This window comes from Fopius arisanus, unplaced genomic scaffold (assembly GCF_000806365.1).
Source record: "Fopius arisanus strain USDA-PBARC FA_bdor unplaced genomic scaffold, ASM80636v1 scaffold00055, whole genome shotgun sequence".
Taxonomy (NCBI): domain Eukaryota; kingdom Metazoa; phylum Arthropoda; class Insecta; order Hymenoptera; family Braconidae; genus Fopius; species Fopius arisanus.
In genome coordinates, this window is record NW_011887794.1 from 95497 (window position 1) to 112362 (window position 16866).

General features: G+C 38.7%; 3 protein-coding genes across 4 annotated transcripts in view; 1 reads left to right on the top strand and 2 right to left on the bottom strand.

The window, feature by feature from the left end:
- Nucleotides 1–14680, bottom strand: part of LOC105268291 (uncharacterized) — a 48055-nt gene extending 33375 nt beyond the window's left edge. The window contains exons 1-2 of the mRNA XM_011307732.1: nucleotides 14095–14680; nucleotides 7904–7993 (exon numbers count right to left, since the gene is read on the bottom strand). Coding sequence (XP_011306034.1) covers nucleotides 7904–7993; nucleotides 14095–14116 — 112 coding nt within the window. The 5' untranslated portion in view covers nucleotides 14117–14680. The remainder of the gene's footprint in view (nucleotides 1–7903; nucleotides 7994–14094) is intronic.
- On the bottom strand, nucleotides 1679–3306 carry LOC105268163 (facilitated trehalose transporter Tret1-2 homolog). Its single transcript, XM_011307482.1, has 2 exons — nucleotides 3222–3306; nucleotides 1679–3136 (listed from the first exon to the last, which is right to left on the bottom strand). The coding sequence occupies exons 1-2, from the start codon at nucleotides 3277–3279 to the stop codon at nucleotides 1827–1829; spliced, it is 1368 nt and encodes a 455-aa protein (XP_011305784.1). The 5' UTR covers nucleotides 3280–3306; the 3' UTR covers nucleotides 1679–1826.
- A 246-nt stretch (nucleotides 14681–14926) lies between the features above and the next one.
- Nucleotides 14927–16558, top strand: LOC105268172 (uncharacterized). Of its 2 annotated transcripts, XM_011307495.1 has the most exons (5): nucleotides 14927–15120; nucleotides 15211–15382; nucleotides 15453–15581; nucleotides 15639–15712; nucleotides 16461–16558. In XM_011307495.1, the coding sequence occupies exons 1-5, from the start codon at nucleotides 15002–15004 to the stop codon at nucleotides 16462–16464; spliced, it is 498 nt and encodes a 165-aa protein (XP_011305797.1). In that variant the 5' UTR covers nucleotides 14927–15001; the 3' UTR covers nucleotides 16465–16558. The 2 variants fall into 2 exon arrangements, with proteins under 2 accessions (XP_011305797.1, XP_011305796.1); XM_011307494.1 differs by having other exon boundaries at nucleotides 15639–16558.
- The last annotated feature ends 308 nt before the right edge of the window (nucleotides 16559–16866 follow it).

The window sequence follows — 16866 nt, forward strand, 5'->3', positions numbered from 1 at the left end:
ATTTACCGCCGCAGGGGAGGAGACATGGCGGTCGTCTTGGCCAATGGGAAATCGCGTCGATGCGCTTTCGAGATATTTCGACTTGGGAGAACTTCATTCGTATGGATTAATTTTTTTTAATAGCGAAATCAGCAATTTTATTTTACAGCAAAATAATTATTCTGGAAAAAATTGGTTTCGTGTTCAATCGAATTCATTAATCCAGTTTCAGTTACTGGAGAATTTACCTGACCTACAAATTTATTATAGATAAAATACCGGAATTATTCACTCCAATGATTGAAATGGACATCTGTTGCGATAACTTTAACACCCGGAAAACTGCTGAATTCGCTGGGACCGTTAAGCGATTGGAAGATCGTAAATTCAATCCGGCGTTAACCCACCGTCAGGTTAAGTCTTCTGCTTGCGGTTGAATTTTTCGTCCTCACGAAATGTCTGGAGTATCTTTCGGGTGGCGTTTGGGGGTCAATTTATTATTTCTAAAAAATTCCCAGAAACCCCAGTTTACTATTGAAATTTTATAAGAAAATAAATTTCTAAGCAAGACCTCACGTGATAAAATGAAATTTCCGCATGTCCAACTCCATTATTGAATTATTATTATTAAATATACTGATGGTGTGAATGTCAACATTTCGAGGAAAAATGGAATTATTATAGGGACGAGCTAGACTTATCATTTTTTTTTACGTAAATCGACGGATCAATCCTGTATCGCCGATTCAATTAAACTTCTAGGGACTTGAGTTTATGCGATTACCGAGGAAATACGGCAATCTGCGAAGACGTTGGATGCGCGAGGATGCTGTCTATGGGGTGGGAGTGCATAGCTCCTCGTATCAGTCCGATGATAACGGCACTATTCTACGGATTTACGAGAGAAGTACCTGCCAGATATGATTATCGAGGGTCCTACTCCTCATTCCAGTGGATAATAAAAATTGGGTTTGAAAGAGTGATAATCTGATGATTGATATCAATTCCACCCAACGAAAAAATTCAATAACTTTCAATGTCTTCACCTCACCTAATCAAAAAAAAACTATAATTCAGAATGATTTTTCTCCCCTTCCCCCGAATCCTCCGAATAGAAAAAAATGATAAATTAGGAGAGACTCGCGATAATTTTTATTCATTTAATATGGTGTAAACATCCAAGACTGCGTGAATATATCATCATCTAGTGGTTATAACCTGATATTATCATCGGTGAGAAAGTTTGATCCAACCTAATGGGTGTGCCGTGGGCAATTTTCAGGAAGAACCGAAGATTCATAGAGTACATTATTCACGAACGATTTATCCTCGAAATAATGCACACACCAGTAGCGTATTACATAATATACACATAAAAGGTACAGGAAGCCATCGGCAGAGAGCAAACGTGTCGAGGGCGCGGTTCCCACCCCCCATCGCGCCTCTTTCTCGGAAAATTCTACTCACTTGAAAATCCATTGCACCAGAAGATGGAAAACTCAACTTCTATCCTACAACTTCGACACTCTCCCCATAACTGTGACACTGTCGTCTCGTATAAATTCAACGTAGATATATGAGAAGATGTTTTTATTCTCTCCAACTATTTTCCGACTAAGTAACTGAAAGATGTCAGTAAGTTACACATTTCTCGAAAAGTACCAGCTGTTGAGATGCCTTTTCTCTCCCGTCAGATTTGCAAGCTCACCTGACGTTTAAAAATTGACAATTTATCCAAAAAGAGTATTTTATTGCAGTTCATTCGATGCGTTGATACAATATCTATTGGATATATTTTAACACACGATATCACAGGACAAAAATTTCAGCTTGTCATTTGATCTTCATCATTTCTTCATCATCATGTTCTGAATCTCCTGGAGCGACTTCCCCTTCGTCTCGGGCAGCTGCGTGATGGTGAAAAGAGCCAGAAGAATCATCATAACCGCGTAAATATAATAAACATAGTAATCAATGGAGTCAATCAGTAGCTGATAGGTCTGGGTGACCAAGAATGCAATGAATCCAGAAGTGATATTGGCGAGACAAGAGCAGTAGCTCTTGATGTTGGGGGCAAAAATTTCGCTGAGAATTGTGCTGGGAATGGGTATGATTCCCAGATTGATGAAGAACTCGAGGACAATGACAGCAGAGATAATGAGCCACTGGAGATACTCAGGATCGCAACCAATCTCCAAAAGCTGATAATGAACAGCAATGCAGATTAAACCGACAGCAAGTCCAGTTGCCGAGACAGTCAACACCAGCTTTCTCCCATATTTGTCAACAGCGTACATCGCAACCCATCCACCAGCTAGCCCAATGGTGCTGATGACGATGACAGCCATCGCTGGATCTACCACCATTACTCCACCCTTCTTCAGAATAATCTCCATGTAGAATCCCACGGTGTAAAGTCCACTGAGTTGCATGAGAACGTACACCATAATGACTTTGAACAATGCAATTCTATTAGGTAACTGCATGAATTCATTTGCCAAATTTCCAAAAGTCATGGATCGCTTGTCTTTGACGAACTTCTGAAGCGATGCCAATTCATTTGGAACATCAGCATCCCTTTGATACCATTTGATAGAAACAGCTGCCTCTTCCAATTGATCCTTCAGCACCAGATGATGTGATGACTTGGGCAGCCAATAGAACGTCACAAGAAATAGAAGAGTAACTGCTAACATTGATGCAGCGAATGCTGGTATCGACATGTAAGCACCGGTCAAATTACCCACAACGTAACCAATCGACATTCCATTAGCGATTGTACCAACGAGACTGCCTCGAATTTTAGGATTAGATATTTCACCGATGTAGAGTGGAAAAGCGATGAAGAACATCCCTGTGGCAAGTCCAGCGATGAATCTTGCTGCGTACAGCCAAGTCGTTGAGTCAGCTACACCGAGACAAACTAAACCCACTAATTGCATTATTCCCATGTGAAGGCACGATGTTTTGCTGCCGAATAGCTCTACGTCGATTGCACCTAGTAAACCACCTGCTGCTCTACCGATATTCAGGAGAGAAGCAATCCATGAGCCCTCGGATTCTGTCATTGGAATTGGAGAGGCTTCGCTCAAGAGAATTGCCAGAGACGGAGACGTCCAACCACTTCCAACACCCGCCACAAATCCCATCAAGAAAACTAAAAGAACATGTCGGATATCAGGCAAAACAATTTGATGAGGTTGAGGAGAACCTAACGAATGGATTGACCAAGTTTGTCTTACTTTCAACAGCTGCAAGCCATTGAGGCCATGATCCACACTTCGGCTGGATATTCTTCATGTTGAATCTAGCCCTGACACTTAGACACTGGCACACGCCACCGCCATCAAAAAATATCTCATTACAATATGAAGTTTAATTAGTGGCTCGAGATTAGATAACGCACCGAATACTATCAATAAATTGTAGAGACATTGTGAGGCATGTAGTTAATCTGATTACACATAACTCACGGAGCAGAGCGTAAATATCCCGGAAATATTGTTCAATGATGCAGAGTGAGGGATTCGAGACGCAAAAGTGAATGACAGTGGAAAGATTTCATCCCTTCGCTTGACCTGACGCGACAAGATTCATGATCCAATGGTGCGGGTAATATATTCAGGACGGAAAATAATAATTCGATTATCCAGAGACACCCAACTCGTGACACAGAATAGACGATGAGAAGGCAAAAATATTACGTGAACAGAGAGATATTAAATGTTAGATAAGCAGTGAAGAATTCGCGTTAAAATATGGCTCCACGAGTGTAAATATTTTTAAAAAAATTGTCTTAAAATAGAAAACCTAATTCAATTTCATTAGTCGAGAATATTTAACACGTGTATCAACATTCTCACTAAACCCCGAGGCAATTGTCTTCCCGTTGCTTTCCCTTTGAACACAACATCCCCGAGTTCTGTCTTCCCTCAATTTCATCTCCGAATCTGCACGATTCTGGTAAACCCGTGAAACTAATGCCCCGATCCACATCAAATTGAATATCACATTAATTTACCCTGATGATGAGTAATGATCATCATTACAGATCATACGAGATCACAGCTTGACAAACACCTGTGCCGGCTAATCACTTCGAGAATGCCATTAGCAGTGAAGAAGTGCTAATTGTGACGGCAATTGAAGTGGATACCAGGATTTAAATTTATCCATAATTAAACGATGACACTTGTAATTTTGAAATCACACCATCATAATAATTCCCACGCATTATTCAGAATCTATATTACAAGCTCGTTGTATTATTTACAAACTTTCCAGGTCGTCGGTGCGTGCATTGCCCGTCATGCGATATAAGCACAGCGCAATGTTCCAGTAATATATTTTTTTTTTCTCACCCAACTGTCGCACCCTCCCAGGATGGCCAATCCGGGTCAAGCATTTTTCCTCATTTCACGTTGGTATACACATACACAGGGTATATACACCGCTCATTTTCAGGATAGTATCCCAGAGCATAACCCATGAGCTAGATGATTTACGGACAATCCCACCGGTGCCATTTACACTCTCTTGACGACTAATCCGTTGCACCCGGTGAAACACTTCTTCAACGGTTCTAGACTGATAGAAGAATCTCGTGATAACGAGATTCCATCACTCAATGATAATTCAGCAAATGATCATTTCGTGTTGATTAATATATGTTGATATTTATATATATATATATATATAAAGATTTGTTATATATAATATATAATGTACATATATTTTTTTATATTTCAATATTAATTAATCGATAATTTTTTTCATTGAAATATGAGAGAATTCTCCACCGAAATATTCCGAAATTTTGAATTCCGGAAATTCAGGTCTCATCCCTTGCACTTTAATTTCCAGACCTCCGGGTGATGCACGATGACCAAGTTCTCTACCTCTAGGCTCTCCTGAATACACCAGTATTTTATGACCAAGCATTGTCATCAGATGGTTCACCACCACCAAATGTTCCCCGTACTCAAGACATCTAGAGATACTAGTGCGAATTATTACTACGGAGAGACGCCTGGCAATCGAGGAAGCACAACCAATGGATAAGGGGATGTGTGTTTGTGTCCTGATCCCCTGGACAGATGTCCAGTAGTCGCGGGAGATTAATTCTCAGTAGTGAATGTCCGAGAGGATCGCAGATGTTTTAATCCTCACCCATTATTCTCGTTGAGGTACTTTTCTTGTGAAAAATTGAATTACAAGAGGTATGTTTCAACGTTAATAATGTCCCCGTCAACTATTTAATCGTTAAGTCATATTTTGTCGTCTACCGGTGAGCGATGGTTTTCTCATTATTTTTTGTTATTACTGCGACAATTTTTATTGCAACGACTAATGACGGAAATTTTATCTCCATTTTATCTTTCATGTCTGGAAAGTTATGGGGGAGTGTGAGAAATTGTGAGATATATTTTTAAATATGTTTTGATGGGGGAGGATTAGACTCCCGAGGATTACGTGATGATTAGATAAGCACCTGGGGGCTCTGTAGCGGTCATTTGACGACCCTGTGAGGTCGTAAAAAGTCTATATAAGAACTCGGAGGTCATAAACCCACTTAAGGGCCAGGAGCACTGATCGTTGGAGACGGATTTCATTAACACTCTGACAAGAACATACAGTCAATTAAATTGAAACTGTTATTTCAAAATCTTTTTTTTTCACACTAAAAATTAGATCGAGCCGATTATGATAATTATTCAATTAAGACTTTTTTAGTTGATTTTTTTTTAATTGTTTAGTCAAGTATTCTCAATTTTTGTTCTTTATCAGTATTTTTTTATAATCATTGGAGATTTATAAATATTTTATAGTCAGACGATAATAAATAATAAATTACGCGGAGACTTGTGGAGGTCCTCGGAGAAATTCCTTTATGTCTCAAATGGAAAATTTCTAAAAAAATGTTTATCACCCAATTCCCGGGGAATTGAAAATTTTCCCAAAGTTTTGAAAGAATTTAGTTTCCCATAATTTGAGGTGGAAGATCCCTCTGGAATTTCATGTTGCAAGAGGCACCCGACACCTCGAGGGGTTAGAAGGCTTCCCTTTCTACTATCAGTTGACTCACGCCCGGAATAAGTGCCTAGATGAACTATACGTACGGCGAATTACCGTTCCTTATCCCTTCGCATCTACCGCCCACTTTGTCACCTCCTCTTCTACTAATTGTGAGTAATTGTCTCATTATTCGCGGGTATATACTGGGGTGAGTCCTCGCACAATTGCAGCGTCAGTGTAATTCCTCAGCCGAAGTACTCCGTCATTTCGGGCGTTATCTTCCAGGGAAATTGCCAAAATCTTGTGTCTCGGCAACTTTTTGGGAAGATAGAGCTTACGAAATGCCGAAGGGACGTTTCGAGGAAGAATTTCGAGGAATTTTCTCGGGATATTAAGATAGGTACGAGTAACTCTTGTTTATTGTGAGAGAATACGCGACCGATTGCGCCCTGCGATTTTGAATTTCCCGCCTTTAATTTATCGACACGCGCCAACTTCATTTGGGTACCGCCCCTGATTAACGTTCATAATACGAATGAAGTCGGTCGAAAGCCTTTGGCTTTCTTTCTGAAAGATGTGGAGTAGAAACGGAAGAATTTACAATTCTATTCGGACAGATCAATTTTTTCAATATTCCCAGAAAGTTGGCCTGCATATGACCATTTTGTCACCTCGTATCTCCATACGCCTGACGTTACACGTCAAAATGTAATATATATTCACGCAGTCGACCCGAAACTCTCGGGAAATGAAAAAAAAAGTGTTCGCCCTCCCACAACTCCCTGAGAAAATGACGGAAAAAAAAGTTGAAATAGTGGAAAAACTTTCCGCCAACTCTTCACTGAAAAGTTATTAATTTCAATTTGCGACTTGTACTGAGGTGCTTTTAACCTTCTCACATTTTCCACCTTTCGCCGATTTTTTTTTCAAGAGTCGAGATTATATTCATCAAATTGGCCAAGCCCGCGTGATAGAAAACGAAATTATCGATCGTACAGTCTCCGGTGGCTTCTTCCGGGCGAAGGATGCGACGAAATTTCCTCGACTCTATCAAGCCAAAGTCCTCGGAGGGACTGATCTATTTTTTTTTCTTCTCCTCTCTACCTGAATTTTCTCCTCGCCCTTTTATTTTTTTCCTCTACCTCAGCCCGGATCTTTCTGGTTGGGCAATTTTCCTAGGAGTAGATGGAAAAAAGGGAGGAAAATTCCCGAGCTGGAGATAGAAGGGAAGAGGCAAAGGTTATCCCAATGGTCTTGCGATGCAGTGACTATGCGGCGTAATGCGGAATTACTTGTCTCCATGCACACCCAGTAAACATCCAGAGCGATGTTTGAATCAAAAATTCAGTTTTATATTCGCATTTATTTTTCGCCCCGTACGAAATTTTTAGCTAACACAGAGAAACGCGCGTTTGTCTCCGAGAATTTTGGGGAATCGAGCCCTAAAAATCCTGAACTCTTCGCTAACGCACCGCCGACTTTCGCCCGACATTGCACCGACATTGAGTTAATTTCAATTTCCACACTATTTTCGAGCTTTCTATAATAAAAGGCATTCAAACCCTCTCTCATTTATTTTTATCTTGTTACGTCTCATTGTATCAATTATACCCAATGTCGGTGCAATACTGGCTGATCCCTGGCGGCTTCGCAATCGATCCCTGAACCGCTGATTGAGGATGTGTTTGCTCTTTCAGTCAATACGGGCCGATAAATTTCACTTTATTGACTTTATCGCGAATTATTCAGTCGAGACGGATTTATTCAGTCATTTGATTTAATTGAAGTATTACCGTTTCGCGGGGGGGAACGAAATTTTTCCAGCACCCACATTTAATTAACCTTTATAGGGTTATTTACATTATCGCGTTTAGGGGCGATGAACATTGTGCGAACATGTTCACAATACCTGAGTTGAAGTTTCTACGCGTAACGGGCGATGAGTATGACATTACTTTTGCCAGTGTCGGACCATCATCGATCAGCACTTCGCACTCACCTGTAACAAAAATTGTGTGGGAGTTAGTTATGAAATTGTTTATTGTCAGATAAATAATGAATGAAAGAGGAGGAGCAAAATTGAAAAAATCGAAAAATTACACTTGAAAAAATTTCGCCTCGGCTCCAGGGATTGACATCGAATTTTTGGGGGAGGAAAATTAATTTTTTATCAACCGAATTTTTTCGATTACCTTATAGTTGACTCTACCTATATTTACCGCATAAGCAGAAATTTAGAGACCGGGAAAATACGCAAATGAAGATTTGTCGTTCATTTCGCAAATTCATTCGAAAAAATTCTTGAAAACCACTAGATTAATTCCACATCGAGAAAAATAAATATTACCAGCGACTGGGTGAACATGTAATTGAGCAGATGTTCCAATTTTTTTCTTCTAATTGGAATCTATTCTCGGTTCAATAGAGCCAATGAAAAAGAGAGATTGCGGGACATTCGCTCCAGCGATTCCAGAGATGTTGCAATAATGAGATTTTACATTATCGCTCTTGCTCTTTTTACGACTGACGGAAAATCCAGTTTCCACGGAGACAGTAATTCGCGAGGTATTTACCGGAATATGCAGTAAGCAAATCCCCAACATCTAGATACCCGCGAAAATCAGGTACACGTTAACGTTAACGTTAACAAGCCAATGATAAACTAACGAAAAGAAAGGGATCGATAGCACTGAAAAGCTGAAAAATTCTCCAATAATTTACGCTGCATCGAGAGGTATTACATGATGATTAAGAAGCCTCCATTAACCCCTCCAACATGAAATGTCCAACTAATTGTCTTCATATTCTATTGTACCATCAGAAGGCACTGAAGAAACGAAATCCTCTTATTCACCTTCAGGAGCAATGACTCCTGGAGAATTACACCGGAGCAACAAATACCAACGATTCTCCAGGGACATTCTTCCTGTTAAGTATTACCTCAGCGTCGTTAAGTTCCCAAGTGTAATTACTGGCTTTTACAAGCGAACAGACATCTTTCTCAAAATTCCGGTGTTTTTTTTGCATGAGCCGGAGTCACGTATACCACCAGTCGGTGATAAATCGTACGTTTTTGCGGTTTTCAATGTTAATTCCTGGGTCAAAGGCTTTTTCCTCACACTTTTTTTTTGTTAATCTCTCTGACCCATTTGAAGAAACCATCCGGATAAAAAAAAATTGTTTTCGGATTTTTTTTGTTTTGTAAGAAAATTTTCCGAAAAGTTTTCCAGAAATTTTTGGAAAATTTGGCAAAAAATATTTCGATTACATTTTTTTTTTCATTCGGGCAATCATGAGACCTTTTCCCGGGAGGCTTTTCCATGCACTTGAGAACGGAAATAGTCGAGGAAGCACTTGGATCGAGAGCAGTTGAGTGAAACGAGAGATTCAACCGATTTTAATGATCGAGGTGAGAATGAATAATGACAGTTGGTTTGTTCTCTCTTCGTGTTTTCATGATTTTGAATTCGCTCTGTTCGGAATTTAAGATTTTTTTCGGTGTATTTGTTGCAGGAAATAGGGGGAATCCCGGAAGAATCGTAGGGTCATCGATAGATGGCACGAGAGATGGAAATAAATAAAAAGTCGAGACGACCAAGACCCTTGCCCCTTCTTCAATGCCAATTCACCTTCTCGGCTATTTCCGTATTAACTTTTCGGATACGTCATGAGAAAATATAAATAGAGTTGAGTACGTCATACAGTCGTGCAGAGGCGTCAGCTGTTTCAGTGGTCGAGTAAAAAAAAATCTCGTGGGACTAGCTCTCGATTTTCAGGGCAGTGACACGGAATTGGCATTATGGATTTTCAATTAACAATTTTTGTAGATATTTCACTTGTTAGTGATTTTCTAGTACAGGACCTGGGAACGGCAGCGAAAAATAAAGTTGATTTTCTTTTTTGGAATTTTCAGGTATAACTGCCGAAAACCAACATCACAAATTGCATATCGACTTGCAGTAGTTGTTAACGAGAGTTTTTCTACTCAGTTTCCGCAGTTTTGAACGAGAGAGCGAGTAATCCCCTTCCACTGTTCGTCAACTATCAGCGCAGGTCAGAGTTGTACGCGGTTGCAGTATTCAGAAGCGTTAACAAGCTCCGACTCTCATGCCAGTGAATTTTTCATAATTACCCTCATTCAAGTTTCTACAGCTTGTTCCATTATTTTCTGTTTATTCATTCTTATGTGCAACATTTTGGAACATTTGTTGAAATGAGGCGGACGCGAGGAAAATATATGCATGGGTATTTTTCTCCCGTGGCGAAAATATTTTTTCAACGCATAACTCTGTCTTTTTGAAAATATCGCAATTATTGAGAAATGTGCTCATCTTATCTTTAAAAAAATCGTTTTCCCTAGAATTCTCAGGCAGAAAAAAAAAGAAATATTTGTACGATGGCTTGAAAAAATTGTTCATTTCAGAGGAACAGAATGGAGCAATTCGCATGTGATTTCAGAAACATAAAGAACCGTAATAACGATTTGAAATCACGAGGTGAGGACTCCGCCATCTTGAACGCCTCTCACGCTGGAGAGAGGGGCGTAACCAATATGGTTGCCTCCGCATCTGCGAACGATCTCATATTTTTGAATATTCATTGAATATTCATTCTCGATAATCAACTCACTCAGGCGTCAAGTTACAAAAAAATAACGCGCTGAAAAATGACAGAGGAAATTTTAACGACTTCATCGATATCCGAATTGCACCGAGAAAGCAATTTTCCCTCGATTACAAAAAAAAAATGAATTAAAAAAGTGAAAAATTGATGGATCGTTTTCCCATTTTCCCAGGTGTGTTATTGCCCTCGATTTATCCACTAGGAAGAGACACCAAATGACCGCATAACTGCAGCTGGCGTATATCTCAGTGCCGCTAAATATTTAAACATTTCCATATGTGAGATGTTTAGGATATCTGACCCCCATAAATTTTCCATACCTCTCGAATTCCAGTACCCTTAGGGCACCGAATAATCTCGACTAGGTAGAAAATCCACGAGATGATTTAACACATCAATTATCTAGATGTAAAAGTGTAGCAGACGTCAGTTTCATTTACATGCAAATCCCGATTTTCCAGTGGACCTGAATGGACCTGGCAAAAGCCGCGGCACATCAGGTTCACGAGGTAGACAGCCCTGTCTGCGGTCAGTACGGATACTTGACAGCCATGGCACATGAAATTATTACGGTATTCCCAGCATCCTACAATTTCATTACCACATTCGACCCAATTTTAAAAAATTAATCCAAAAGAAACTATCAGCTCAACGAGACAACAATTCTCTTATTTCATTCGAGAACTGAATTGTCATTGCAATCATGAAGATAATTGGAATGGAATAATTAATAGCTCTATCCCGAAAATTGGAACAGTCAGTATTGATTCAAATCTGGGATTCAATGATTCGTTGACGGACGAAGGGGTGTGTAAATCGACCTAAATTTCGAGAACTGGACTAGAATGAATGAAGAAATCGATATCAGCTGTTTCTACTCCAGATGAACCTAGTGCACCCTCTCCTCACCACCGTCCAGACCCAAATACCTCACCACGAATTTTCGACCACAAGTGGAACAATTACCCAAATATTTAATTGACCAGAAATAAATGAAGAGGTGCACTTATCAGGTGCAGCATCAAAGAGAAAAATCTCAAAGGAATTATGACCGTGACGATGGAAAAAAATCTCATCGATAATTCGATTTCACACAAATAGATCTCATGTCAAAGATCCTGTGAAAGTAATAAACGACATGTAATGGGAGAGCCGCGAAATGAGATCTCACAATCCTGAGTTCACCAGGATGTCTCCGGTCTCTCGTCATCACCACGAGGTACCTTTTGTGGGATGGAATATACAGGGGATGGAATCCTGTCGTTGGAAATGATTGGGAATCAATTTCCGCAGGGATGAGGTGGAGAGAGAATCCCGATGGTACGTCAGAAATAGAAAACCTTGGGAATCTTTGAACCGAACAACATTTTTATGGATGAATCGTTTGTTGGAGGTTGAAACAAGAACTCCCGGTGGAGGGATAAGAGTTTCGGGTCCCTTGATCTTTCGGGTGAGCTTTACAGTGGAAAAGAATAAATTTCATTCTTTGGAGAATGATCAATTCACCAGTGAGAATCCAAACGTCTAAATCTAAATATTACAAGTGAAGCAATTATAGTGCAGATCTATTATTTAATTCACCATTTTCAATTATATTTTATAAATATGAGAATTTATTGGATTTTTTCATGGGATTTTTTAGGTAATATTTTGAGTTGCATTATTTTGATTATTTTTTTGAGTTGTCACTGGACTTTTTGAGAAGGAAAAATTGTGGGACTTATCAACATTTTTAACTGAAGGATAGTATCAGGTGTTACTGAGGAGAAACTGACGTCTGCACTTTCAACAAGAACTTCCTGAGAATTATGCGACACCGAGTGAAGACGTGGAATGAGCGATAGCAAAGTTAAGTGCACGTGGAATGAAATAGATGAAGGACAAACGACTTGGCTTGACTGACGAGAGAATGCACGACACTTTTCGAAGTGTTAATTAAAAAATAATCAATTAGATACCGACATAAAATTTCAATTTAACCCCGAATATCTCTTCAGGGATTAATCGCACTGTTATTTTATTGTTATTGTCTTCTCAGGTGGATAAACCATTGCTGTTCATTCAACAAGTTAATTTCTTTCGATGCAAATTTTTTTTCACTGCATGATAAATTTTCTGATCATGATTCTAGCCAATTCACTTCCAATTCGTTGATTTTTATTTTCAGAGTCAGTGTTGATTTTTCTCCGGTGTTTGTGATATTGATTTTGTCTCCACGTTGCACAACGATAATTGATTAAAATGCCCCAGGGTTTTTCGTTTGAAGATATAAAAAAATCGTTACGATGCTTTTATGACCTATTGATTTCCCTAATTTTTTTCGTCCGCAATACGTAAAATATGTTATAAACAATAAGAATAATTAAATAATCTTCAATTGCTAGATGACAATAAGTACCCCGCAATTAAATATTTAGATAATTTCCTATAAAAAGTTTTATGCAGTAATGGAAATGATTTACTGCTGATTTTTCCTGGGGGTCGAGTCTCAGGGAATTAATAAACCGTTTTTCTCAGTCTCTCTTCCCATAGAATGAACAATAAATACGAGTCCTAGAAAAAGCTCGTAGCGCAATATCTCGGTACATATTGAATATGGCGCAAGCTCTTTCCGATGCGAGAAAAAAAATTGATGCCAGAATTCGATATCTTACAATAGGAAATGAAAACGGATAACTGCGATATTTTCCACGAGAGAAAACGAAAATTGAATTGATTGAATTACCTAAAAACAATAACAAATAATAATAGAAATATATGTATCTGTCTACTGCGGTATCAATCAATCTCTTCGTCAACACAAATAATTATTACTTATTATTGTTCTTTAATTTCTTTCCTGGGAAAATCTGTGTTTGTAATTGAAATAAAAAATGGATAATTAATGGAAACGTTTGGGTGTTGAGTAGAGAATGAATTCAGTATCAATGTTCAAACAATTCTCGCAACCCTGGTTTAACGTCCCTGAAATAATTCTCGTCACTAGACAAACGTTAGTAACTAAACCCGCCAGAACCTAAATTATTACAGTATATTGGCAGAATGCCAAATCCATCAGCCAGTCACAACATATATCCAATGGATTATTGCAACATAATCTTGGCCTACATTAATAAAATGTCTGCAAAGGGAGGAAAACTGGTGTGTGGCATCTGACAGCCGTTGACGGCTGAACAATTACGCAAATCACATGATTTCTCTCAAGGTCACAATTAAAAGAACTATTTCAACGTTGAAACGTGTCTAATGGATTTGAAATTGAATCGATACGTCTGGTCCTGGGGAGAGATGGTAGGTGCCATTGACATGTTTGACTGCTGACCGAGTGACCCACGCCCCCCAGGAAAAACCCAATTGCTCGACAAAACCCACGTGTCCGAGGAAAATCAGCATTTTTCCGGATTACAACACCCAAGGAGTAAGAATCATTATGAAAAAATAAAAAGTTTGGGGATCTCTAGTTTGGAATGAGCTTACCACCTTGTTTACGAACTGGCATTTTGTAATCAGCTGGCGTCAGGGGTGTTCCTGTCACAGGACTTGACAGGGCTTCACAGGACTATTAACAGAACACAAAAGCACAAAAGAATCGAGCACTGAATAATGCGAGGAGTAAGGCACAGGGCCAGCACTAGAACTTTTTATTCGCGTTGATTTTGTTATTCGCTGATTGATCAGGACATTCAACACTTGGTGACAGTAATTGTTATTTATCGGGGCGACATTGATGGGTGGTTTTTAATTACTTATTAGGGATTTACGCGCACTGGGGTGTTTATTTAATTCGCGGTATTGCCCAGTGGTGAAAATTACACACGATAAAACGAATATAAACAGACCGCGGGCGACTGGGCAATATGGCGGTAACGGTTCAGCTCTGCCGGAACAAACTGAGCTGTTGGTATGTCTGATTGGTCGATTGCGTCGTGTGACGTCAGACGGCGACGCTAGGGCGCCCCGACGGCGGTTTTTCATCCCCCGGGGGCTTTTTCCTATCGAAATTTACCTTTATCCGACGAGCTTTCACCCTTTTATCACAACACGAGTTCCCGCCAACTGCTAGGACGCCGCCACCTATTGGCTGCGTCGTGTGGAGCCATCTCGTGGGCTTACGCGGGATTTTTTGAATAAATAAATAATTGACATTTTGCGAAAATCAATTATTTTTGGAATTTGGAATTTCGTGGGATTGATGATTGAAGAGCGAGTTGTGGAATGATGATTTTGATTTGACTGAGGGAATTTTTTGTTTTTAGAATTTATTTTACAGTTTGGATTGACATTTTGAATTTCAATTGCCGCGCAAATTTCAATATGGCTGCGCGCGTGATTATGCAATAACCTCGGGTGTTGGATATTTATTGTTTATTATTGAATTACAACAATGGCATTGAGATCATCAGCACCCCAGGAACTTCCAAAAGATGCGATTGTTATGGATGAAAATGAAGCGATTTTGCATCAGTGGACGATTGTCAGGTCGTGGCCCAAAATGACTGACGTGTAAGTATTTTTATCATTCCTGTTTTGCTAGTAACAATTTGTCTTTTAATTTGTGATTGTTGTCAGGTAATAATTATATTTTCCTCGCAGTTGGCCTTTCAGATTGGGAATTCCATTGCTGGGACTCGCTGCTACAATCGGAGGTCTGACAATCAATGAACATTTCCGGAGAAAATTAAAATTGCACAGATATGGAAAATTGTCAACCTCTTTTGCCATGGGATTGACACCTGCGGTCATCATCAGTGCGGCCCATTGTATTGTATGATAATTATTTGAAAAATTACGGAGTCTGACGGGTTGTCATAATTTTTTTAATTTTTCTGTTGCAGTTTGTCACTCATGACATTTATATTAATAAATCAAAGTGTCTCCTGTGCCTGCAACAGAGAGCAATGACTCTCCAAGTTGGATTTGGAGTTTGCTATCCCATAATGCTCTCACCCCTCGCAAATTTCATGGTAAATATTAATAATTAATTCTCGCGTCAGTGAAGCTGTTAATTATTTTAATTCCAGTACTCAACGAGACATGGCACGTACAGATTACCGTACTGGGGGGACTACAAAGGCACCCTGAAGCTGTGGTGGAGGTTCGTAAAGGCTGGAAAAGAAAAATTCATCGCCCTAATATTATTTGAAGCATTCATATCTGCATTTATCTCCTACAAGGAGAAAGAGAGTCTCCTGAACATTCAATTGCAGATGTTCGCTCTAGAGGCAGAACTATTGGCGGAATTGAAAGCAAAAAAAAATCGGAATCAACTAGAGAAACAAAATTAAACCGCAAGACTGTACACCCCAAACGTTCCGTTACGTTAATGGAAAAAATCATTAATAAATCGCTTCCTAATTGTAAAAAATAACATCTTAATTTTCAGTATGAAAATTTCATTTTATTGTACTCACTGTGATACACGGTGCTATTAATCATATATTTGATATATTTTGTTATTCTCGTGAACGATTACAAATTCTTTCAGTGAAATATTCCGTTTTATTATTTATGAAAAGATTAAATCGCAAACAGAAGAGTTCAACAATAATTTGAGATATTTATCTGAAAGTTTGTGTCTGAATAATTATTCAATCATCAGGACAGATTTGTCAAAATTACTCAAATATTTATATTTAAAATTTTGATAATTCGTTAAAAAGAACTTTCAAGAGATAGTAACAATAAAAAATTCAATTTATCTTTGAAATTACACTTGTGTGACGGCGACACATACATCACATCTATAATCATCAACATTTCTTCATTACATTGTATTCTTTCTATTATTAATTAATTAAACAATACCCCACCTAATTATCCACTACACGATTTTTTATTGGCAGTTAATTGGATTTATTACTGAGGCTTCAACACTCGTGGCATCAATGGAGATCTCAAGCAATCCCTAATAATAAATTGGAGTAAGTAACGAACAGCCGAATCAACAACATCAATCACCAAATACAACTGTTTCATTTTTTATTCTCCATAAAATTCAGCAAAATTAACTTTTGCTTTATTGTTATATAGGTACAACAATGAATATATCGGCAGTGAGTTAAATCCAGCACTGGTACTCCAGGTGGATCATCTCTCTAATTAAAAGCGAGAGAAATTATAATTATGATTGCAACGTCAAGCATTTGCACACGTAATTCACTGAATAATTATCAACTCTCTTCTTAAGAAAAATTGGCAATTAGAACCAATTGATTATTTCAGTTCATTGATAATTTTCTCTGAATTTTC